The following is a 26,259-nucleotide window of genomic DNA, read 5'->3' on the forward strand; positions in this document are numbered from 1 at the left end:
TACAATTTTTTAAAAGTTTATTATAAATGAATTTAATTTTATTCATTAAAATCTTTATTATACAAACTGTACATTTTCAACAAAGCACTCTGAAAGAAAACAATATATTTTATTATTATTATATTAACAGATATTTAATGAAAGTAATATAATGTTGATAATTATTATTTACCTGAATAAAACAAAAATTATTGTAAAAAGAAAGACGACAGAGATCTTAATAAATTCTCTATTTTTTGTTTCTGATCTTCAGTCTAAAATGAAATAACAAAATGTATTTAATAATTTTCTTTTTGTATAACTGATTAGTGATATAAATTAATTTGTTCAACATTTTCATCTTTTAAACACAAATTACCTTACTTTACGGCATATAAGATGTAACATAGAGGCAATTTTTTGAGCCTTTTCTGTCTTATGGGAACTCACAACTTCACATGTAAGCCAATGAATTCCCCAAACAGCCTTCAGTAGGCTACAGGTAACCTCTGCCTGGCACAACTCTTGAATAAAATTGTTAATAATATTAATATGCTTAATTAAAAAAGATTATAACTTTTCTAAAATAAGAATACTGTACAATAAAATATAAGAGAGAGTCAAGAAGTAAGTTGCAATTGGCAGAAACTTTTTGTTCATAAAGGATATTTACATGAAATCTGGTGGCAACACTGGTAATACTTCTGGATACAAGGCATAGCAAATTTGTCAACATGGCTGTAGAGGTTAAGTTGTGTAAGGTCAGTTGTGTTAATGTCCCGTCATTTGAATGTAGTGTCCAAATTGGAAGTTCATATAGTAACTCATCTCTTATAGGAAAAAAGGTGTAACCCACTGAATTTCAATGCCAGTTGAGGAAAGTGTATGGTGAGAAAGACTTTTGTGCCAGGTGGTTGCAAATGGTACTTGTTGTTCAAGAATGGGGACATGGACATTGAAGATGATCACTGACAGGGACGCCCATCAACTTCAACAGTGAAGAACAACATTGACCATATTAATGAACTGATTCATGCAAACAGATGAATCACAGTAAATGACATCAAATGAATTACCCATTTTGCATGGAAGGGCACATCATACCTCCAACTGTCTAGTTTCAAAATATTTGTGCTCAATGGATGCCTCACTATTGATAGATGCCCTCAAGGAGCAGCATTTTCAGGCAGCTCTCGTGTTTTTAGACTATTATCACAGGGAAGGACAAAAATTTTTGGACCAAATCATGATCAGAGACAAGATGTGGGTCATCACTTCTAACTTCACCTGATTGAAAATATTTCCTTCCTCCTCCAAAACAGTGTCAAACAGTTCCTTTTGCTGGAAATATGATGCCAACACTTTTCTTTGACAATCAAGGAGTTGTGCATATTGAATTCCTTCCAAAATGGACTAAGATTAATGTCGCTGCATATTGTCAAACCCAGAAGAGGCTGAGAATGGTGATTAAATATTGCCGACCAGAAAAATTGTCAAAAAGCATTGTGCTTTTGCATGACAATGCACTCCTCATTCAGCAGGCTCTGCTGAATGAGGAGTGCATTGGCTTCAGCAGAGCCTTTGTGACACTTTGCAAGTGTCACAAAGGCTCTGCTGAAAAAATTCGAATGGACTGTATGGGAACATCCTCCCTACAGTCCAGACCTTGTATCTTGTGATTTCCACATGTTCAGCCCCATGAGAAACGACTTTTTTGAATTGTCGATACAAATGTGACATCACAAGTGTGACACAAGTACAGTCGACCCCCCTATAACGCGGTAGATACGTTCCGCTTTATAAGAATTTTGCATTGTAGGAATCCTTAAATACGTGAGCCGATCACAGCCCATCACATGTGCAGTTTACGGACTATGACTGTTTGAAAGGTTTTCTTCCATAAAATTAATCAATTCTAGACTAATTTGACTCAACATTTCCAAATTACATATAATTTTTTGGGAATAATCCGTATAAACTATGCTTTAAACAAAAAATTGTAGGATTACTTACCGAGTGTGCACCGTTCGACGACGCCATTGCTTAAGCTTGTTTTCGTCGCGGAGCAGTGCACCAAACGGCGGCCACATTTTCTCATAAGTTATTTTTCTGCGAAAAATTCTTTGAACTTTGGAGACATCATTAATAGAGATAATTTTTATGGCCGTTGAATAAGAAATGTTTTCTTTCACAAGAAATGTATAAAATTACAGTACTGTATTAGACTTACAAATATATATAATTTATATATACAAACCTAATTTATATATAATTAATATATAATTATATATACAGTACCTAATTTATATATAATTTAAATATAATACTGTACAGACGATAGTAAACTCAACTTGCCCGCCTAAAATCTCCGTAGCGTGGCGCTGAACAGCGGAAAGTAGTTCAGCTGCTCGTCTACTATTGCGATGACATTTTACCACATTTTACAAGTCTCTTTTAGCGTCCTTATATGAATACGGTCGCAATTTTTTTGCCACGATGTACGAATCCGCATTATTTGATCCCGCGTTATAGGGGGTCTACTGTATGGTAATCGCATGTTGGATGGGAGTATTTCCAAGAAGGAATAGAAAAACTCATACCATACTACAATAAATGTTTAAATAAACTTGGTGATTAAATTGAAAAGTAGCACTTGGATTGTACATTCATACAAATAAAAAATTTTGACCCATATATTTCATACTTGTATTTTTGGTTTGAGTGCAACTTATTTTTTGACTCTCCATTGTAATTTTAGGGCTGACTGTCAAAGACATGGAATGGCTTAAATACAATAAATACTTCAATATTCTCTGCTGAAATAGAGGTAGAATTTATTGAAATAATTCAGTTACTACGAATTTTAGAAATGCAAATTAAAAATTTTTAGCATGTAGTATTGTACAACCAAATTAAATATAAAAATCAAATTTTTATATTTAATTTGATTGCTTATGAAAAATTAAATATAACTTTGTTATTTGATTTTTGTGAGAGATTATTCTGATCTTAAGCAATATTTTTTTGGTTGATTGGTAATAATTTATTGGTGAAAGAATGCTGTATTTTATGGCATTCTTGCAGCAGACAAAATGCAAGTTTTGTCTGCTGGAGACAGGTTTCTGACGATTGTAGCATATTAGCGGAACATGAAAGAAAACCTAGAGCAAGTTTAGGTAACATAGGGAGTTTCATTCCCGTCTTACCTGCATTTTCTGGTGATGCAACAGGAATTTGAGTGTCCAAATTTTTCAACTCTTTAGCGGATATTGTGAAATTATCTGGATGGACAAAGGTGCAAATGCTTGCTGTAGCAAAGCTGAGACTTACCGGCATAGCAAGAGAATTCATCCAGAAAGATAGGCAAATCAAGAACATCGAAGATTTTGATGAATTTAAGAATAAATTATTAGAGTGATTCGAAAAACTACCTTTCCCCATTAGACTGAATAGGTTCTATGCTTGTGTACAGGGCTCAGATGAAGATGTTCAGACATATGCTGCCTGACTACAAGTGTTGGTGATGGAAATAGAAGTCATGCCGGAACCAGTCGCAAATGCCACGGAAGTCGCTCTAATCCAAAGAATTCAAAATAAGGAACTAGACGTACAATTAAAGGCCCAATTTCTAAACAGGATCAATATATGCATCAGACAATGAACCATGAGCCAAGAACCTGCAACTTTTGACAAAGCCTTAGAAGCTGCAATCAGCGAGGAAACAATTGACGAACTCATTGCACAACCTCGAGGGAGTATTCGAACTATACAATGGGAGCCAGAACCATGGAAATCCTCTGAACACAGAAGGAAAGAGTTCACTGCCGCCTCAGAAGACAATATAGAAAAGTTAGCAGAAGAGATTGACGTCCTTAGCGAAAAATTGGCAAATTTGTAAAGAAAATCGGCCCTTTCTAAAACCGAAGACTGAAATAGGCAGGAGAGATGATGTTGGAATTTCAGATCAACCAAGAGTATCCAACAAATCCACCAATCAGATGCCTCCTACGAAGATGAGGACAAGTGGAAAGGCATCATTTGAACCACCAGGACTCTAGCAAAGCAGAAATCCATCATCTTAGGATATGTGAATAACATTCCAGTTAAATTCACCGTAGATCCAGATGATCCACCGTAGATCTCAGTGACATGTTAGTGTCTAATGAAGTTGCCAATCGATTAAAAAGTAAAGCACTCGTCAAATTCAGATCCTGAAGGAAGATAAACGGTTCAAAAGGAGAACCAATTCAAATGATCAGCATGGCAGTTCCCACTTTCAAATTTCGAGGACACAAGTTTCCCAGAGCATGCAGAATAGTCCAATTGAAAATCACCACTCCTTGTGAGGGAATACTAGGACGGGATTTTATAAAGGAAGAAGGCCTCATTCTCGATTATGCGAATGAACAAATTACGCTACCAAATGGGAAACTAATTCATTTCTGTACAAGTTGTAAACCTCGCCGGAAGCCGAGACGACGAAAACCAATTAAACCTATGAAAGAAGAAGAGACTACAGAAGCAAATGTAATTCGATTCATGCGTCAAGATCCCAGACCTACCCAAAAAAAGGATGCGAAATGAAGTAAGCCAAATAGCCGAGCAACCCATAAAGTGGAAGAAAAAAGGTAAACGAGATCAAGCCCACCAAAAGGATCCAAGAGTCAGGAGAAACCTCCTCCTGAAATGGGGAATATTCAAATCATCTGAGCCTCACCTCTAACCCATTTCCACAAAGAAAGAAAAAGACGGAACTCAGAAAATAAAGCGGAAGTGATGAGGCATCAAAAATATAAAAGACCACAAGTGGAGCAATGAGAGACTACGCCTTCCCCACACCTACAGGAGCAGATGGCGAAAGTGGAGACCCGCCAGACCACTGACATAGAAACCCCCGTCAGTTGCCAAAGCAATCTCTTAACTGAAATTTTAAAATGCATCGATTTTAAGTTTCAATCCAGATTTAAATCGGATCATGTTCCCACAGTCAACTACACCTAGAAGTCATCTAGAGAAGGGACTTGAGATCGGAGAAAATACTGATCTACAATTATAGTCCTCTGCTTAGGATAGCAATAGGGCATTTTTCCCATTTAAATTTGCAAACTAAGAGAGAGAGAGAGAGCAATTAGTTGCGACATTTTGTAACCCAGATATCTCTCACTCCATTAGAGGAAAACTGGGAACGAACTGATTTTTTTTGTGTGAACTAAGGAAATGAACTGTGCGCAGAGAATTTTTAATAGAGACTGTTGTTGATTCAACAAGCACAACACAATCTACTTGCATTGAACCACTAACCTACATCGAATGACTTTGAACTGGTGTTGAATTTCTGAACTGTCAACACACTGTAAATCATCAACAAGGAAACTGTGACAGTAGGTCAACAGCCTCAACAACTCATCACCATTGTAAATCGCGTCTGTGGCACAGATAGCACATGTAACGCGTCCACCAATAACTCTTGTTACAAGAAAAGAAAACTTGTTTATTGTTGGGTCAAACCCCATGTCAAAGAGAGAGAGAGAGTAGTATTTTAACTATTAAAATTATACTTTCAAGTATAATTTTAACATGTTCACGGCATCAGTAGATAAACATTTAGGCAGCTGCTGGGCGTTATGACTCGCCCAGCAGTTATGACACAGGTGACTCGTAGTCTATTTTAATAAAGGGCGACATGAGTCAATTATGCTTCGTACTATTAAATTAATATATTCAGGCTTACCATAATATTTTTTTCTCAAACCGGGACAATTTTGAGAAAATACTCGCAACAGAAAATTAGCCTACTAGGATAAGTACTGTACTGTAAGTTCGCCGATTTTGGGAGCAATACGTTAATTGTGCGTCAGGAAAACCTAGGGTCAAACCGTATGTGGGTGGTGGCGGTAGGAGACAGAGATGACAAGTGTCTTACACGAAAACCGTTTATTTTGACATGAAGTTAACTTACATAGTATGAATAACAAAATTTAGCAACGTCGGACGTCGAGTGCTGGAGGGTGCGACGGAGAAGGATGATGTCCCGTTTTCGGATTCACACTCCCTTTCTCCGAGTAGGCGGAGAAGCTTGGACGGACGTGGCTGGTAGGTGCACGGATGACCTGAAGTCTTCTAGGCACGTGTCTCGGGGAGAATCGGCCCCGTGTCCTTGAGATTCGGGGGTTTTATAAGATTTTTCCTGAACCTCACCCTTCTGATTGGTCCCCTTCCTTCTCTCCCTTACCCCGATTGGTCACTCTTTTTGTTTCTAGGCGAAACCCGAGACCAATTCGGATCGGGAAAAGAGAGGTGATGACGGTCCTTTAACGTTCGTGCTCGTATTTTACTCCGTTATGTCCCTTTTCTCTGTCATCTTGGAACCCAAACGGTTCACCAGATGTTCTTGTGGTCATTTATCCCCTACCGCGTTCTTACTTAACAGATATCCCTTTTGTTCTTAGACCCCCCTTTTCTCCCGCTTGCTTCGACCCGATATTTGTTCGCGCGCATCTCGACAAAGCTCTCTCTCTCTCTGTCGACATTCCCCCCTGTTACTTATCGTCATGTCGCGTTTGTTTTACAATTCGAGAAAGTTTTCGTCTCATCTGGGCTTTGTCACTAACACATCCCCTTGACCCGATTCTGTCTTCGAAACTTTCTGACGTTCAAGTTTGTAATTAGTCGAAATTTCTACGCGCTTTTACGACCCTCACAGTACCTATGATTGAAAAGGCTAAATAAAGTAGTTGTTAACAAAAACAACAAGTTAAAAGCAATTTTTAATAACTGAACTAAACATACCTTATTATTAATATTTATCCCTAGTGTGAACTTTTTAAAAAATTCTTTGTCGTTTAAATCAGTACTGTACATTTAAAATATGGCAATATATTTGAGGAAGTTCCTATTGCTTGCCTTATGTTTCACACATTTCAATGGTTTTTAATGTTTGATGTCCACCATGAGTTACTGAAAATTATGAAAAGTACAGATCATATTTCACTTCATCAATACGATCACAGAACTTTTTTTCAATAATCAGTAAACACATGGTTTCTTTTTGACATTTTAGAGATTAAATGAATTTAATATACCGCGCATTCTTTCATTCAGCAGTGTGCTGAGCAGTTGCTGCTGGAAATGACATTTTCGCTGGAGAAAGAGCTATCTCAAAATGGCTGATATAAACAACAATTTTCTTTCTGCTATATTTATGTGCATATTAGAAGAAAAGCCATTAAGTTCGATGTTATAAGAAAACAAGGAAATGATGATTTATTTATGGCATTGGTTATGACTGATTCCCAACAACGAAGAAAGCGTGCAAAAATCGTTGGTTACGTTCACAATATCGTACCAGAGTATTCAAATGAAATCTTTAAAAGCCATTTTCGTATGTCACGATTAAAAATCTGCTCATTTAAAAGAGCAAAAAACTGATTATTATTTGGTAGTCAAAAAAGATACTTTCTCATGGAGGCGTCCATCTTGTAAGCATTATTTTTAGCGTAATCGAGAGGTGCTGCTAGTGTGCTGATAGTAGGCTCAATAATTGAACACATGCGCTAAAAGGTCTACAAGCATGCTGAATAAAATAATGCGCAGATACTGTATGATATACTTGCAAATGCCGATCAGCAATTTGAACTTGATTAAGATATGACGTGGCCAGTGTAAGTTTCAGTCTTGCCAACTCTAATTGAAACAAAATGTCTAGATCTCATTGATTATGTGCTATTATAAATTCTGTGAAAAAATATCTGAATGACAAAATAAAACATCTAAATTCATTAGGCCATATGCTATAAATTTTTGAGGAAAACATATAGACAACATTAAAAGTACTTAGATCTAGATACGAAATATTTAGATTGGCAACAGTGAGTGTAACAGAGGGGTAAGTGCCAAATCGCCATTTTACTTGAGGCTGCACTATTTTTATTTCTTGTATATTCGGCACTTTTAAAATTTTACCAAATAACTGGGACAAACTGACCAGGAGCTGGGACATCATCATCAAACCGGGACGTCTGGTAAGCCTAAATATATTTTATTGCACCTAATAAAATAATATTGATATATCAAGTATGATGTTTGTAGAATTATGTTATCAAAACATATGCACCGCCCCATGGAAAAACAAGCAATTATATCTGTAGCCCTAACTAGACATGTCTATATGAGTCACATGTGTCTTGTAACGCCGTGAACATGTTAAAGAAAGCAGCGAATGGTGTGAAATCCGTGAATTTAACACAGTTGTCTGGGAAAAAAATTGTAAACAATTCCGATAGAAAGAATGCTCCTGGTGAAAATTATGTCGAAGGTCACCATTTGTTACCACAATTAGATGGAAAATTTGACACATAGGTGTCAAGAATGCACCATTATTGTCAACATGTGATGATCACAGGACTCCTTTCCCACGACAAGCAAATAAAAGCTCAGCACACATCCGCACACGGAAAGTTATTTTTGTACTTGTGCCAGTCGATCTCCATGATGACAGACTGTGATCCCGTTGGAGAAGACACCGGACAGAAGACACCAAGGACTACTACCCCTTCCATATAGACGATGCGCCAACCCTCCATTACTCTGAGAGGTGTTTAGGGGATATTTTAGAACTTGTAAAATCGTTCTCTCCCTCTAAAGTTAGGCAAGCGACATAGACGAGAATAGTCACCCATTATATGTACATAGTCTATTATAACCACATTTAACCTTAGAATTAATTATCACCTTCTGCAACGTAGATTTAGTTCCTCAATAAATGCTTTGTTTATTTGTTAAACTTGTCTCCCATCTTTGAAAGGATGCCTGCCGGCTTACCAATGCACTCCCCATTCACTTTTTGCCCTCCTAGCCATCCGGAACGACAACATGAGCGGTCCTTGCAGACTGTTGCTGAGTAAGTGGTCAAGAGGGATTAACCCTTGGCCCACAGTTTCTCACATAGTCTTACTTTAATTAATGACAAAGATATAGATTGATTTTCATTTTTATAAACTGTATGGAAAGAGGATTGTCTAGAGATGGGGTTGGCAACCTTTTGGTGGTGTTGTGCTGAACCTAATTTATAGCGACACGGTTCTACTAATTTTGTTATATATACAGTATTATCAAAATTGGTCCAGTTATAATGGACTTCAAAAATATATAATTTTGAAGTCAAGTTGTTAATTGAATTATGTTCTTACATGTGAAGCACATGCACAACATGTAGATGGCAATAGAGCATAAATGTAATATAAATATACAAGCAACAGATTTGTTTTTAATGTGCCACAACCTACACTGAACTATGGCTTCCAATTAAATGTGTAATTAATAATTAAAATATAATTTTTTCTACATTTCTATTCAATCATAGTGCAACTGAAAATTGTCCCACGTGCCATAGGTTGCCGATTCCTGGACTAGAGAGTACTGCATCTTCAGAGGGACATTCAAAAATATTTTAAAATATATTTCAGCCAAAATATTTTAGATGGTTTATAATTAAAATAAATAAAACAAAATAATATCATTAAATAATCACTGAAGGAAATATTCTATATGCTATTTATTGCTATAAACTAATAGAATAGATATTCTGATAATTAAATTTGTATAAATTTTCATTAAAAATTATAAATCTTACCACTTTATTAATGTTTAACAGTTTTGATAATAATTTAAAATGTTCTTCATAATCATATTTCCTAAAATAATGTCCAAGATGGTGTAGAGCCATTTTATATAACAAAGGACAGTATTTTTCTTGAAGAGAGCCTAAATTGTTAAATAAAAAAGTTTATTAAACAATTTATTTTCATTTTTATTATAATATGAAACAATGATACATACCAGATAGCAAATTTTTTGCATACATGGATAATAAATCTTCATCCATTTCAGGAGGATTTAAGTAATTATCAAGGCTAACTAAAATCTAAGAAAAATTTCTTTATTAAATATCATCATTTATTTTCATTTCATAAAAAACAAATAAATAAAAATTTTACAAACTTCTGAAAATGATATTCCTAAAATTTTAAGAATTCCAATATGTTCAGTGAGCAACTGCTTTTTCCAATAACTATCATAACATTGTTGGAGAGGAATTATTATAGTATTTCCAAATAATTTATCACCATAAGAGGAACTCTCAAACTGAATCAGTAACTCAGAATATCTGAAAATATCAATTATTAACCAATTAGTAAATCATAAATTGATAAATAAAACTCACTATATGCTCCAGGGGTGCACAACTTCAGGCTGTATTTGGTAAAAATGCTTTTAAACAGACCATCATACTATAGCTAAATTGTACTCATGAGATTGAACAAATGTGTGCACACAAATCCAACAATATGAAACTAAGTTAAACTCAAATACATTTAAATAATAATAAAAGATAATTCTAAAAACTGTCTATTGGTGTTACGAGTAAATACATTTAATTGATGAGTACTTTCAACAGTATATAATATTCTCTTCAGATTACATGGCGGATAGAACATTAGAAATCTAGAGATAGAACACATTTTCAAAATTCTCTTTGAGCATGAGCATGGAACATACTTTTAACACCAATAGACAGTTTTTTAGAATTACCTATTCTAAAAAACTGAAGAACATGTAAGTAAACCCATTAACTTAAAAATATTTTTATTAAAATCAGGCAGTGGCTGCATTGAAACATTTAGCAGGGCAATTTGAAAATGTGTTCTATCTCTAGATTTCTAATGTTCTATCTGCCATGTAATCTGAAGAGAATGTTATATACTGTTGAAAGTACTCATCAATTAAAATATCTCACAAGGCACATATGGCCTGCGAGATATTTTATGCACTTCTTGTTCTATATCATAAATGACTATTTCTTGTAGATAATGACACATTGTATTCAATATAATTCTTCAATTTATTGTTTTTCCATTTGCCATCTAGATCAGGGGCATCCAACCTTTTTGTTTCTTTGGGCCACATTGGAAGAAGTCAAGGAGTTTTGGGCCACAAGTATATATTATATATACTTGTGATTAAGGCTTAACTGGAACAACGGCTTCTACTACACTATTTTAGATGCAATTTTTTGTTTTTATCTGCATTGTGGTAGGGTATGCCATGACAATGCATACTAAGAAGGGATTTTTCGAAATTCTCCCGCAGGCGGGAGAGGGAGAGGATTTAGTCTTCATTGAGTACTTAGGTGTATTAAATTAATAACATTTCAGACATTGTTACAAATATTTTTATCTATTTTGATTTTAAAAATGTTCAAATCGTTTTAAATTCGAATTTGTTATTGCATATTGGTTCGCCTAAAGAACAATTGTAAACATTCCAGAAAATTGATCAAATTGAAAATAGTTTGTTTGATTCTCAGCAGTAGGTGTTATATAACAATTACTATGGTTGTTGAAATACTGAATATAAATGGGGTTTGCTTGCAAAATCCCCGTGGGCAAAACCGCGGGTAACAGCTACCGTGTTTCCCCAAAAATAAGACATCCTCTGAAAATAAGACCTACCATAGGTTTAGCTGAATTGCTAAATATAAGGCCTCCCCCCCCCCCGAAAGTAAGACCTAGCAAAGTTTTTTTTTACTCATAACGGTCATCGACAGATGGTTGAAAGTGGCCGTTGGCTTTTTGAAAGTACAGACACTGATTGATCAGCAGACAATCATGCCACACAGCATGATTTGCATAAAACTATGGCTTGGGAATCACAGATTTGCATAACAATATGGCTGGTGATGGCTAATTGGTCGGCCGGGAATCAAGCCACATGACATTTGCATAGTACTACGGTTCAGTAAGCACTAATTGGTCATCGAGCCTGATGTCAGCACTATAAAAAAGTTAAGTTGACTCCAACACAGAGACTTCGTAAGTTCAGTTCGACACGACCGGATATACGTCACACTCGTCTAACAAGTTCGACTTGGGAATTTTTTTGTTCAATAATAAATGTGAATTCTTCTTCATGGAAAAAATAAGACATTCCCTGAAAATAAGACCTAGCGCATCTTTCAGAGCAAAAATTAATATAAGACACTGTCTTATTTTCGAGGAAACACGGTAGTATAATATATACTTGTGGCCCAATATGCAAGTATATTAAAGGATTAACATGTCTAGATTATAATAATAAGTATTAAATCTTTATCACGAAAAAGGATATTTTAAAAAATTACTTCTACAGATGCTTTTTACTTAGAAATAGACAAATTCATTTACCAGTGGCGTGCCGTCATTAGAAGCGGTGGAAGCACCGCTTCTAATGACTTCTTTTTTTATAAAATATATACATATTAATAAAAAAAAATAAAAATAAATACATATTAATTTTAATTATATGAAAATAATCACACAATATTTTATTATAACCACATTATGTATCTTATTACAAATTTCTATACTACACGTGAGAAAAAGATAAGATCGCTATTGTATATTTGAATATTGGTGGCAGAGTAGCGGAGTGGAAACGCTGTATCGTCAGATTCCAAAAAGCCAGATTCGCACACGCGCTTTACAAAGCACCAACCTCACCCGGTTTAGCCGGTGGAAGCCTACGACCTTGGGTTAATGCTACACATTCCAACACTTCCAATTCTATCCAGGACTGGTTCTGGGCTGTTAGCTGCACGCCCGCTAGATATTTGGCCGATTACATGAATAACGAGTAACGAGTAGATTTATAACTTAACCCAACCGATAAGAATTTACTGGTATGTTTTTATGATAGTTCTGTGTAGTTGACAGGAGTTAAAAAAATCCATTAAAATATACAGTATGATATTTTTATTCCACTCTCTGATTTTATATTACTCGGGGATTTCAATGTTAAACTGGTGATATTATGATTTTGTACATCCCATCTCTAAAGGGATGTAGAAAAAACGTGTACAATTCTTGTGCAATGTTAAAAAATTAACCGTTACTTCAACAGCATCATTTACAACTGAATTTAATGAATGAGAGAGATGCACCAGGTACAGAAAAAGCTCTAGAATTTATTTTCCTTAAATTTATGATTTATGTATCCATTTATCATAAAAATTTGTCTTTCCACTTTTTTCTCGAGACTACAAATATTTGAGTACAAAGTAACCAGTTTTGTCTTATTTCTACTTAAGTAGTAGTTAAATAATTAATCGATTAGGGAATTGGGAACAAAACAAAACCCTGACGAAAGAGCCAGAATATTACTTAAACAAAAGCTTAACTGAACCAATCTATAGCTGAGTACAGTGGGGACTGATTTCTTCGAAATACTGTATTAGATGTAATAAAGACCAAAATTTTTCCAGTTCAATGAGAGTGACCGAAAAGTTGTAAATTTTGGAAATTTCCATGGACAACACCTGGTCCTAAAACGAATTACAGGTAGGCCTCCTACAACGTGGTAGATAAGTTCCTTGAAAATACAGCATTGTGGGAAATTGTGTTATAGCAGACACTAACTTAATACAAAAACTGGGATTCAGTTCTAAAAAGAGAAAAACTTGGCGTTTGAATGACGTTTCAAACCAGCCATTGGTAGCCACGAATTTAACACTGGTTTCATCAGCTGACCAGTGGCGTAGCATAGTGGGGACGGCAAGGGCGGCACTTTTAGGGGGCGGCAAAATTTCACAATAAATAATAATAATATCTTGTAAAAATTTGAACCATTTCATTTCATATTTTTGTCGCACCTACGATTTGGATCGATTGAAATGAGCACGGAATTGTTCATTATTTATTCTGTGACGAAACTGAATTTTAGTCTTTTGAATTGAGATACCTAAATAAGGGGGCAGCGAAAATTTCCTCCGTCCCGTGCGGCTGACACCCACGCTACGCCACTGCAGCTGACGACTGTCCCATTTGTTTTAAATAATCAAATATTTTTAAGGCTTTGTGTTTAAGTGCAGTTTTATTTAAAGGCAACCGTTTCTTGTTCATATCTTCTACCCATAATATTAGCACTTGTTCCATTTTTTACATTATAGGTACTCTCGGATTAGCAACATTTTTTGCAAGAATAGATGATCCGGATGCAACCAAATTTCTAATCTTTTCTCCTGATTGCTTAATCAACTGAATAGTCGACTCATTTAAATTAAAATGCCTACTAATATCAGCTATCCGCTCTTGATTTTTAATTTGATCCAAAATTTCTATCTTTGAAGAGTTATAAATTTCCTTTTTAACGACGGTCTTTTCTTTTCATTCGGCATTGTTATGGCTAAAATTTTTTCAATCAGTTTTGTGGACAGTAAAAATCGCAAAAAAATAACTTTTCTTCACTATGTTGTTAAAAAATATACACCCAATAGAAGTTTATACTGTATTTTGGACCATATTTCCTGTCCCCACGTATTGAAACAGTATAAATGATGGAAAATTTAGTGATATATTTGAGTGTTTACGGTAACTGATGCACATCTGTCTAGAAACCGGTCTTCCCCTGAAACTTTCAAGGGAATAAATAACACGCCAACGTCGATAAACAGCTGTTTTCAAAGACTTTTAGATCTTTATACCGAACTGCGGCTCATATCACGTGATCCGTTGTGTTATGTGAAAGATAATTTGTTTCTAAATACCGTAAACCGCATTGCAAAAGTACCGCGTTGTAAGAAAATTACCGCATGTTTTCAACCACGTTGGACCGAAAACGCATTGTAGGAGGCCTACCTGTAGTTAGAAAACAAAAGACGGACAATCTATTAAGTTTAACAAATTTATATTTTTACAACTATGATGAGAAACGTTTAAAATTTACAACAACCCTGTCGCGTCCTTTGATATATACTAGTGATACAACAAAAGAGGCATTTGACGTTAACCGGTATGGGCACCCTCGGGATTTGGCACGCATGCATGCACCGCACACCTACCAAGATCGTCTCCGATTCCATCCACGAGTCACTGCTAGGGAGCACTTTTAACTAAGTGGATTGTTTTAATATTTAAAAAGTAAAGAATATCTTATGCTATTTTTATGTACCGTTTCTTCACAAAACTATATTCATACAATTGAATATTTTGTACCAGGTATGTATAATTGTATATCGATCACACATTTTATTTTAACAAGTAAGTTTTTATAATTTTATTTTTAATTTTAGCCCTTATATTATAGCTAGCAATTTAGAATGTAATTGTGATATCGAAAATTTATTTCAAAAAGTTTTGGCTCGAGACCATATAATGAAAAAGAAAAAATTTGTTCGACATTTTCATGATAAAATTTATGAAGATATAAAATGGCTTTGTGGATGCATAAAAATGCAAAATTTGTTTTGTTGGCCTTGCCTACTATTTTCAAATAAAATTAGTGTGTAGAATGAGATTGGCTTTGACGATTTAAATAATTTGAGTAAAGCTGGCAAAAGACACGAAAATCCTAAATCTTGCATCAAATCTTTCATAAAATTGAAGCAATTTGGAAATCAAAATAGAATGGAATTTAACATTAGTACACAATATAAAATAAATATTGAAAATTATAACAAGATAGTTACAGCTAATAGATATGTTATATTTTAATTAGTAGATGTTATCGAAGGGAGAATTGGCATTTAGAGGGTGTAGAGAATCTATTAAATCTAATATAACAGAGTTAATTAATTGAACTTGCTTATTTATTAAGTGCGTTAGATAATCTATTAATTAAAAATACATTTACAGAAGTCTACGTTTTTACTGGCTTATCGAACAAACGAATACATATTTGTCACTGACTGATTGCCCCTGGAAGTCGGCTTGTTACAAAAACACAGCTTCCCTATCATCAAATGTCACGGCATACCCCTGTCATTTACTATAAAAAAGACAGACAAAAATTTATTTGAAAAACACAAATATTTGTTTTATTTGGATCTCTAATTAATAAAAAGCGACGAAACACCATTTTAAAGTGCATTTTTATTCAACTAATATATAAATAATATGTAGCCCAAGAAGTAGCCAAAGCGCCAAATGATATTTTTTATGTTAAACCAAAAAAAGTAGCCACATTTGGCACAAATGTAGCCAAATCTTGCAACGTTGGAAGAAATACTAAATAAAGCTGGAGTTGTGACTCAAAGGATTATAGACCAAATGCGGGGAAGAAGACAAAAGACAAAAGATAAAAAAGTGAGAAAGGTTGGAAAATTAAGGGTCAATATTTGCATAACAGAAGATCTATTTAACCTTTCTCACTACTTTTTATCTTTTGTCCTTTCTCACCTTTCCCTCGTTTTCCCAAATTTGGGTCTATAATTCTTTGAGTCACAACTCCAGCTTTATTTAGTAATACTTCCTCATTCACACATCTCCAAGTATTTGAAAATATTTCCTTTCCACTCAAAAATAAAATATGAATAAAGATCAAGATGACATCATGATGCCTTACCTTGTAAACAGTTATGAATATTTTTTGACCAAGTTATATTTATGAATCCAGTCTTCTCCTTTTATTTAAATACCATAATTTCATTGTTGCAATTTTAGTCATAAGGAATATTTTATATATTTTAAAAAGAGAAATTTTTTACCACAGTTATTTGTACTATTTCTTTAATGAGTAAGAACTATCTTAACTAACACCTGAAGTGTGGCCAGGTAGCATCTAGCCACTACCATCAACTACTACTCTTTACGCAATAAGCATGCCTCTTGCCTCCAGCAGTGTGACCAAAACCTAACAGCAACATTGAAGTTATGTTTTATCAAATAGACAACATTAATGTTACTTAATTTGTCAACCTAATAACAAAATAATTATTATTATTTTTTTAATTTGATAAAAATTATTCATTATTAATGTAAAACAATCAACAAATATACATTTGATAAAATCTGCATTTTTAAAATTAATTTAATATACAGATAAATTATATTAATTAATAACAAACCAAATACTTACAAATCTGAAAAAGAACCAATTCCTGGACAATTCAGTTTTTCCAACTTCCAATTTTTTTTATGGTTATTTTTTAATAATTGATGTAGACATGCACAATAATATTTCTGAATTTCACAATCAAAAAATATGTCATTATCTAGAAAATTATGAAAAAGCATAAATGTAAAATAAAAAGGATTAAATTTAGTTAAAATGACAAAATTTAGAGTATTTTAATATTTAATAAAAATATGTAAACACTACAGAATAATTCTTATGTTAATGTCAATTATTATTATTTAATGATAATGTTCTTAATTAGAAAAAAATTACAAATTTATTACATTTTATAAAATTAAAATTAAATTTTTATTAAAACAATCGTTAAAATTGTTAAACAATTAAAACAATTACTATATTATTATTAATAATAATCATTAATTTAATTAAGCATTAAAAGATTACCAGATTATACAATATTTAAATCAATAACTTAACTTAGATTTGTTTAATCAATAATCAATCTGCTAATATTACAGATAGCCATGTTGTTATCTAATCATAATGCAGCAATCTGTTAAATAATTTTACAGGAAAAATAATAATTTAGCTAAATTATGATACAGCAATTCTTACCTAGCAGTTATATTACTCAAACATTTTAAGTCAATCTTTCAAACTTAGCTATATTTGAATCCCATTTGGACTAAAACATATTTTTTCCATCTAAATCTTGGTTTCTTTCTTTGGATAGGCATAATAATATTAAACCTAAACTCAGCAAATGTAGTTAGTCCACTGGTCAGGCATAAATCCGTAACCAACTACCAATGTTCAGTGGTTTTATTCACTCAGCCATTGATGAGCTCAATTACAGATTTGATTACTAATTGTGGAATCTGTTTCATTGATAGAAGAGTTACAAGTAATGCACAATCAGGCAAAATGAGCATCATGTTCACTCATAAAAGCATGCAAAGAACACTGTGACACCTTTTACACTTGAAATTCATTAGAAAATGTGTAAGTTAATATGCACAGGAAGGGAAGAGCAACAACTAAATTTTGAAGTAAATTTTTCCAAAAGCAAAATCACATATTCAGGCAATATGTGTACCAAATTTGATTACAATTTGTCCAATAGTTCTTTCTACAGAAAGATGTGAACACTTACTCATTAATTATGATTACCATATATCTTCTATATACAGTGGGTGATCAGTTAAAGAACAGATCAGATAACAAACACTTTCGCGAAAGATTTTTATGATCGGACAATGAACACATGATCGGATAATGAACACTTCACTGAACAAACATAAAAAGAAGCAACGGAAATAGCAAATACCAATTGATTTTCTTTTGTCTTCAGGTAACTTTTTGGAGTGCGGGAGACGTCACCATCAACGCTCAACCCGATATATACTGATCAGATAGTATCCCTCGAATTTTGAAATACTCCCTTGTAATTCCAGCCTTTTATTTTTCTGACAAACAATTCTTTTATAGTATTCGCAAGACTGTCGGGCAGGCACTCATTAAGTTTTGTGTCGGTATTTATTTTCAAAAGGTGAGAGTATAATAGCAAAGGTAGAGAGTGGGCAGAAGATGTCTGATGTTGTTGGACAGTATGGCTTGAACAAATCTAAAGTAGGGCACAGTTCAATCTTATCTAAGAAAAATACTGTATAATTAAGAAAACTCAAGCAGAAAAGGAGTAACAAATATCACATCTGAGAAATAAAGAACATTGAAGAGCTCATAATGGAACCTGAAACAAATCTGATGACAGAAGAATGCCAAGAACTCTTGAATGAAGAACACCAAGAAACTTGGTGAGATACGTTTCATTATGAAAAAGAAGATTAATGCCGATATCTGCTATTAATTAAAGATCAATTGAAGAAGTGGGGGATGTCAGATCAACGGTCTTAGAATGACATACAAACCAGGTTCAGGTTAATAAGCTTGGGGATCTCTACAATTACAATGCTATTAATTCTGAAAATCCTGAAGAGAGAAAAGCAATTGATATTAGACAGATTATTTAATCCCCACAAATAAAAAAACATGAGTAATAAAAATTCAAGTCTGTATATATATATGTATTTTTATTATTACATATAAATAAATGTAGTAAGAAAGTATATATTTTTATTTTTGGGGTCTCCAGAATGAATTAATCAAATTCCCATATAAACCTATGGTAAATTGATAATCGGTTAACGAACAATTAGGATAGCGAACAAAGTCTTGGAATGGATTATGTTCGTTAACCAATCACCCACTGTATTTAAAAGTCAAGATATATATATATGCTTGTTAGGCAAAGGGCTTTATACCATTCAACATATCTTCAGCAAATTTGGCATGAATATTCTTTGAAAATCCAGAAAGAATACAGTGGTGTTCTACCCCCAAACACCCCTAAATACCATTCCTATTTAACTTTAGCCTAGGCATCTTTTTTGTACTTGCAGTTTCATTATTGTAAATACTCAGGTCAATAAATGTACATTACATTTTATTTACTAAGTTTGTTTTATCACCCTCTCCCAACCCAACTTCACCAATCGCCCACATTCTCAAAAGCCAAAGTAACAGAACACATGGCAGCAAGTGTATATAATTTTCCAGTGTCATAAAATTAATTTTTTCAGCTAAAGATTATTATGTTACTAATTTAACTATATTCTATTATTTTTCTCCTCTGAGTACTAATTAATTTTATGTAAGTATACTTTATTATAAGATAAATTTCTTTTATGTTATGTATTTAAATACTAGTATATCACTGCAGTTAAAATATTTGTTAAAATAATCTAAAATTATAAAATTCTAAAACATTCTAAAACTATATTTTAATATGATTTTAGAATGTCTTAATTATAATTTAGAAATGCTTCTAAAAATAATGTTAGATTATTTGAAGAAACAGAATACTTGAAATAATAAATCAATTTTCTACAACAGGGATTTATATACAGTAGGGTCATATTTTATATATATATATATATATATATACATACATATGGATGGCAAATGGTTAGGTTAACCCATTCTTAATGCTACTGAATCTGATTCTTAAGTCAGCAAACTGTTATTCTCCAGCTTCTGATGTTCCTAACATAAAGTACCACTGAATACTACTCACTGTAGTGAATACCTTGATTTGAATGTATTTTTCTCTAGTAGTGTACTCAATATAGTATAATAAAAAGTTTGATCTGTACATTCAGAAACATCAGACTAAAATGTTATTCATTATAGTGAAAACATAAACAAGATAATATGAATGTATTTTTTAATGTTTTTCTTTTAACTGTAAATGGTTGAATAAGTGTCTAGGCAATTGTACTGAACTAATTGAGATGGAGCTCAAACTTATAATTTTGTTTTATATGCAATAATTGTTGACATAACTTTTAGGTAAAACAAGAACATACTGTAAATAACTTCTATTTGAATTACTAAGAATTGAAAAATTGCAAATTGTAAAAATTGAAAATGTAAAAAATATAAAATTAAAATTATATATATAGATCAAACAGTAGGAATTTATGGAATATTTTATGCTATAATTCTATTAAATTCAGGGATGGAGAGTTGGAGTTGGAAGTCAAGAACTTGAAAGTCAGAAAACTTAATTTCTGACTCCTCTTGAACATGATGAAAATTTTTTTAAAGCCATTAATGCTGTTATTTTGATGTTTTTAAGGTCAAAGTTTGTAAAATACAATTTTAATGTTAAAACTTTTCTAATGAGTAACTGTGTTTTATTTTATTAACTTTAATAAATAAGATATGAATAGTTAAAGTCAAAAGTATAACCTTAAATATGGGTTTGAGATTAAACCTTAGATGAGAGATTCCAGACTTCAGAAAAACTAAAAATTTTTTTCAGTTTGTAAACATAAATACTATTTACGATTTTTTAAAAATTTAAATCCAAACATTCTTCTTAAATGTTATATTTTTGTATATAATAAATAAAAATACTATTTTTGTTGAAAAGTTTATTATAACCTATTTCATTTCTATTAAACAAACCACTAACTTACTAGTACATTAGTGAAAAGAATCAAGAGTCAGAGTTGATTTAAAAAATACCAACTTAGAGTCAGGAGTCATGTATTTTTCCAACTCCCCATCCCTGATTAAATTATTGAATTTATAACAAGACTTACTTATTTTAGCTCTAATCATTACCTTTGTTTAAAAAACAAAAAAAAGGAAGGTTGTCTATCTTTAGTGTCAAATTATTTAATAATTTAATTGAATTTCACTTTAAATCTCAACTGTGATTTTTCCCTACAAATGTAATTTTACATATACATTATATATTATGTTGCAAATAGTGATTGGATGTCCCTGCAAAACATGAAAAATCTGCACAGAAACGTGTGACATGTGTATCTGTAAGATAAAATGCCTGAATCAGTTGTTCTGATAGCAGTACTGTACAATGTCCTACAGATCCCTGCTGAAGTACTTCTGGAAGTCCTTCTGCAGGGACCTGTATGACATTGTACAGTACTTGGATGTCATATGTGAGCTGTCTGTCCAACTTCCTCAGAGATTCTTGCTCATCCAAAATTAACTGTGTTGTTCATAATGTGTAAATGGAGGATAATGATAACTGTGATAATCACCAAAGATTGGGCTGGTCAAAGAAACTGTTAGAGAACAAAGGGTGCTAAAGTAGATAATGTGACAAAACAGGTCCCCTTGCCAATGCACAATATCCAGAAGTGGCAAGCAAGCATTGAAATCATCACTTGTAATTTGCACATTGCATATTGAAGTTCATCTCAAAGGGTTTCTAAAACAAAGTGCTGCTTATAAGCCATTGATCATCAAAAGTAACAAAGCAGATCATTTCCAGTGGGAAAAAATAGCATAAAAACTGGACTATAAAATAATAGAAACAGGTTATCTGGAGTATTGAATCCAGGACTCCAACTTTTCTGCTCAGCTGAATGTGTTTTGATCTGGTGTTCATACCAAAGTGTGTAGTTCCTATTGTGAAATTTGACAAAGTGCCATGATATGAGACAGATTTTCTTAGTATGGTTTGGGACCAGCAGTTGTGGTCAAAAATAGAAATAACACCAGTGCCTATCAAGTTACTCTGGGGCAATCAGGTACACCCAGCTTTAGCAATTTTTTGGAATAAATGTTTCATAATGCAAACTGCCATATTCTCCAGTTCACACAGTGCTAATATCAAGAAAATAAAGTGCAACAAAAAGTGACCTGCCTATAACACTGATCTGAACACCTGTAGGAAGAATTTGATTGGCAGGGCAGATTCAGGCTAAGCCATTACTGCCCATCCCAGTGGATAATATGGCCAAAACATTAGTGGAAAAATAATAGCAAATTTTAATCATTATATTCCAAAATCAAGAGAGCATATCAAGATAAACAGATAAATAGCATGTGTTTATAAGTGCAAAAAGTGACTCCACAAGTTATTAATGTTGCTGATGACAAAGCTTTTGTTTTGATGTATGTGCCCAATCACTTTTTGCAACAGCATATGTTAAGTACACATAACTAATGTTTTTATTTTTTAATATCTAACACAATCATCATACTTTATTTTAAAAATACAAAATCAATAACTACCTATTAAAAACATAGATGCCAAGTTATAAAACTGAATTCCTGCAGGAATTAGTTTTGCTATGTTAGGTTTCCAGCATTGTAAAAGATGACACCATTGTAAACAATGTTGCACAATAGCAATTGTTTTAGCATTCTGTTTGTAGTTTCTTCAAAAAAGAATTATTATAATTATAATATAAATTATATTGAAATTATATGTTTAGCAAAATAAATTATAATTACTCTGATTTTGTTTCTTTATAGAGTTTTCTAATAGGACTAAATGGCCAATCTCTATCTATAATATGTGATGAAAAAACTTCTATACACAAGGAATTTATTTTCATTCCATTTTCTTCCATTCTATATCTAAATATTATAAATAATTCATTTCAAATGATATGCAATTAACAATTACTAAACTGAAAAATATGAACTAAAAATATAAATTGAAATATATTACCTTGATTTTTCCAAATGATTTTTATCAAAGAAAAAATCAACATAAGTTGAAAGAACTGATGGTAACCTTTGTAGTGTTTTCTCAATTAGTAAAATATGATTTGTTTCAATAATTTCACCAGTTACAGATTTTATAGATATTTTATCATCATTTATTTCCAAAATTTCTAGTTTCTTTTCCAATCCATTTAAATCACTAAAGAAAAATATTTTAATAAATTTCTAATAAATTACAGTATATTAAAAATAATTGTTAATTTTTAATTTTTTTTAATACCTTATAATTATATGAATTTTTATTTCAATGAAAGCTACTAACCTAAGATATTTGGATGAAAAAATAACATAATTCATTAGTTCATTTGATAACCAACCATCATTTACATTAATATGTGGAAGAAGCTTAAAACTTAGATTATAGTAAATTGGATGGCATTCCTGCAAAAAGTAAAATAACATATTATATAATAAGATATTTCATTCTTATTAAATTTCTGCAATTAATTTAATGAGATAACAAACAAAATTCAAGAAATTTGAATCAATCAACTTGTTATTACATCATTTGACAGTTTGTAATTCACAATCTGTATGAGATTCTTATTTAGATTTGCAATAAAGGAGTTTTTTAAACATCCAGATATAAAAGATAACTTTTTTAAAAACTATCAAATAGTAACGTTTCTTTTGTTACAGAGATTGTAATATGCTTACATCTCAGTTGTTACCTTTATATAATCAATGAAATACATTTTACTTTACTGTTTAATAATTTAAACAAAGTAAGTAAATTTCTTCCTTTCAATTTATTGGATTAATATCTGTAATGCTAAGTAAAACATAATTGTCCAACAAGCAATTATTTATCATGACATCATCACAATGCTGGGTTGCAATTTTTTGTCACAGTGTTATTAATTTTTTAGTGGTGTCTTGCCCCTGTACATCATACTTCTCCTGTTGGCATAGAGTCATGCCAGTTATCTATCTAACTCCATTCAGGGGAAAATTTTTGAACTGAAATAACATGACTTCTGATGCAAATCACAAGTTCATAGATCACAAGCTGAGCCTCCTGCCCCCAAGCTTTCCATATCTGGTTTTGACTTTCATCTATCTAACTCTGTTCTCAAGATTAAGGAAGAACAGACAGACAGATGACAGTGGGAATTTATAGGTTTACAAATTTTTCAAATTGTAGCCCAAAAAGAGATTTTAGAATAGCATGTTTAAATTTCTCCTATTTGTTCTTACTTTATATATTGGAATAATATATTGTAAAACTGAATGAAGCCTTATAAAGATGTACTGATTAATTGTATGGTAATCATTAATTATACTAATTGACTACTCCATTGATTAATCATTAAGTGACAATTAATTCTTAAATAATAGGAGTGGTTAATGAATAATTATTCCATTGGACAACATAATTCAATAATTTTTAATTTATAAAGTAATAAATACTAAAAAATGATGTTTAAAGAAACAATAACTTTATTAATAACAATAATTCAGGATAATCATGGCAATATATCCAGCTTTGTTAAAAATCACTAACTTTTTGTTTCTGTGTTTTCAGTCTGAATTTTTATTCAAACTGAAAATGTTCTATTATAATATTAATATACTTTTAGAAATATAATTTTTAAGAAATAAGCTTCAGTTTCATTCAAAACCAATTATCATAACTAATAGATTGATTTTCAGTGCCATCTGCCTATTTTTGAAAAAAATTTTTTGTCTTTAAACAAATAGATTGTTATTATATTACCAATTATTTTGTATTGTTTTGTTAACTATATTGTACTTGAAAGAATGTCTAATGTGATATCTGGAAGTAATTATGACTAAATCAATTTGGTATGTAAATATTAATTTTCATAACATGATTTGATTCTTTTGATTTCTTGCATTAAGAGTCACTTTTATAAACATTTTATATTGTGTGTTAACATAGAGTATGTTAATTTAATATTTACATATGTGAGAGTCTGGAAAGCTAAACCAAAGAGTTTTTGGAGTTATTTAAAATTTGTTTTAATTATTTAACAAAACTATAAAATTTTTAACTAATAAAATTTTTCATTCACTTTCGAAATCAGAGAGAAGAGGGAAGTAGAACTTCATTTCTATGTATTAGTTTCCTGAGGAGAGATTTTTATCTCCCCTGTTGAAGATACATCAGGAGTGCAACTCATTTCATGAATCCTGTCATGGAAACAACAAATTCACTCCTGATTGGGGAAGATTGGAAAAATAAAAAAAGCAAACACCCCAGTTTCAAGGCTCTTGTCCGTTGTTCGCTTGAGATAGCCCGACCATACAAATTCTCACTCCTTCCTGCCTTTACCATAGACGAAAGACAGAAGTCTTGACTGGAACCATTGAATTACTGTTAAGAGGTACTATGCAATATTTTGTTAATTCTCTCTTTTTCAGTAGAGATGTAATTAATCAGATTCGATAGTAGTTTAGAATTTTCTAACTGTATTCTGGATGGCGATGTTAATCTCATTTATTTTGTAATTCCTGTTACATTATGTCATTAAATTTTATTGTTTAGTTAAATGGTTTTGCATGGAACTACTTTAGAAGCCAGCCACTCTATCGATGACTCCACGAACTCTCCCCACTCAAACTATAGACCTCCCATAAGGAATATAATTTGTATCGTGGGCTAAACATGTAAAATTTAGCTGGTATCAAGAATCCTGATAGAAGATAAAGATCCTGCAATCTGTCAGTCTTCTTAACATAAATATAACTTTTAAGCCATCCACAGACAAGTTGAATTGACTTCCCGAGTCAGACTTTGCAGAAAGGTGACTCGAGAGATAATCTCAGCACAGCAGATTCTCACACATATATAACAATATTTATTTATAAAGATTTTTATTATAAGATAACATTATTTCAAAATTGTATATAAAAGATTACTTATATCATAACCATACCATAGTAAATGTTTTCATGATCATTAATACATTTAATAATATGATTATATTAAAAAAGTAAAATAAGATACTTACCATTTTAGCATTTAGCAAAATCACTATTGATAAAAAATTAATTTCATGTCTCCAAAACCATTCAATTCTTTTAAACTTTTTCTTTTCAATTATTTGATGAATATAGTGNAATATAAATCATAACTCATTAGTTGTAAGAAATACATTCAGTCAAAATAATAGTTGTCATGTTTCAAAGTCTTAATTTAACAAAATATTTCAAATATTTTTCTATATTTAAATTTTAATTGGAATAAATATAAATTACTTTAATTCTATTAATTTATCTTCACCAAATTAGTTTTTAAACTCCCAACATTTTTTTTCTTGT

General features: G+C 32.0%; 1 protein-coding gene across 1 annotated transcript; it reads right to left on the reverse strand.

The window, feature by feature from the left end:
* Positions 1-26,066, reverse strand: LOC111640917 (RNA polymerase II-associated protein 1-like). The gene is made up of 11 exons (XM_023387006.1): positions 25,950-26,066; positions 23,237-23,355; positions 22,919-23,113; positions 22,699-22,824; positions 22,477-22,622; positions 16,867-17,002; positions 9,979-10,144; positions 9,817-9,901; positions 9,611-9,741; positions 173-254; positions 1-89 (listed from the first exon to the last, which is right to left on the reverse strand). Exons 1-10 carry the CDS (start codon positions 25,950-25,952, stop codon positions 189-191), a joined length of 1,173 nt encoding a protein of 390 aa, XP_023242774.1. The 5' UTR covers positions 25,953-26,066; the 3' UTR covers positions 1-89; positions 173-188.
* Between the last annotated feature and the right edge of the window lie 193 nt (positions 26,067-26,259).

This window comes from Centruroides sculpturatus, unplaced genomic scaffold, assembly GCF_000671375.1.
Source record: "Centruroides sculpturatus isolate CEXI.00-Female unplaced genomic scaffold, Cexi_2.0 scaffold1104, whole genome shotgun sequence".
Lineage (NCBI taxonomy): Eukaryota > Metazoa > Arthropoda > Arachnida > Scorpiones > Buthidae > Centruroides > Centruroides sculpturatus.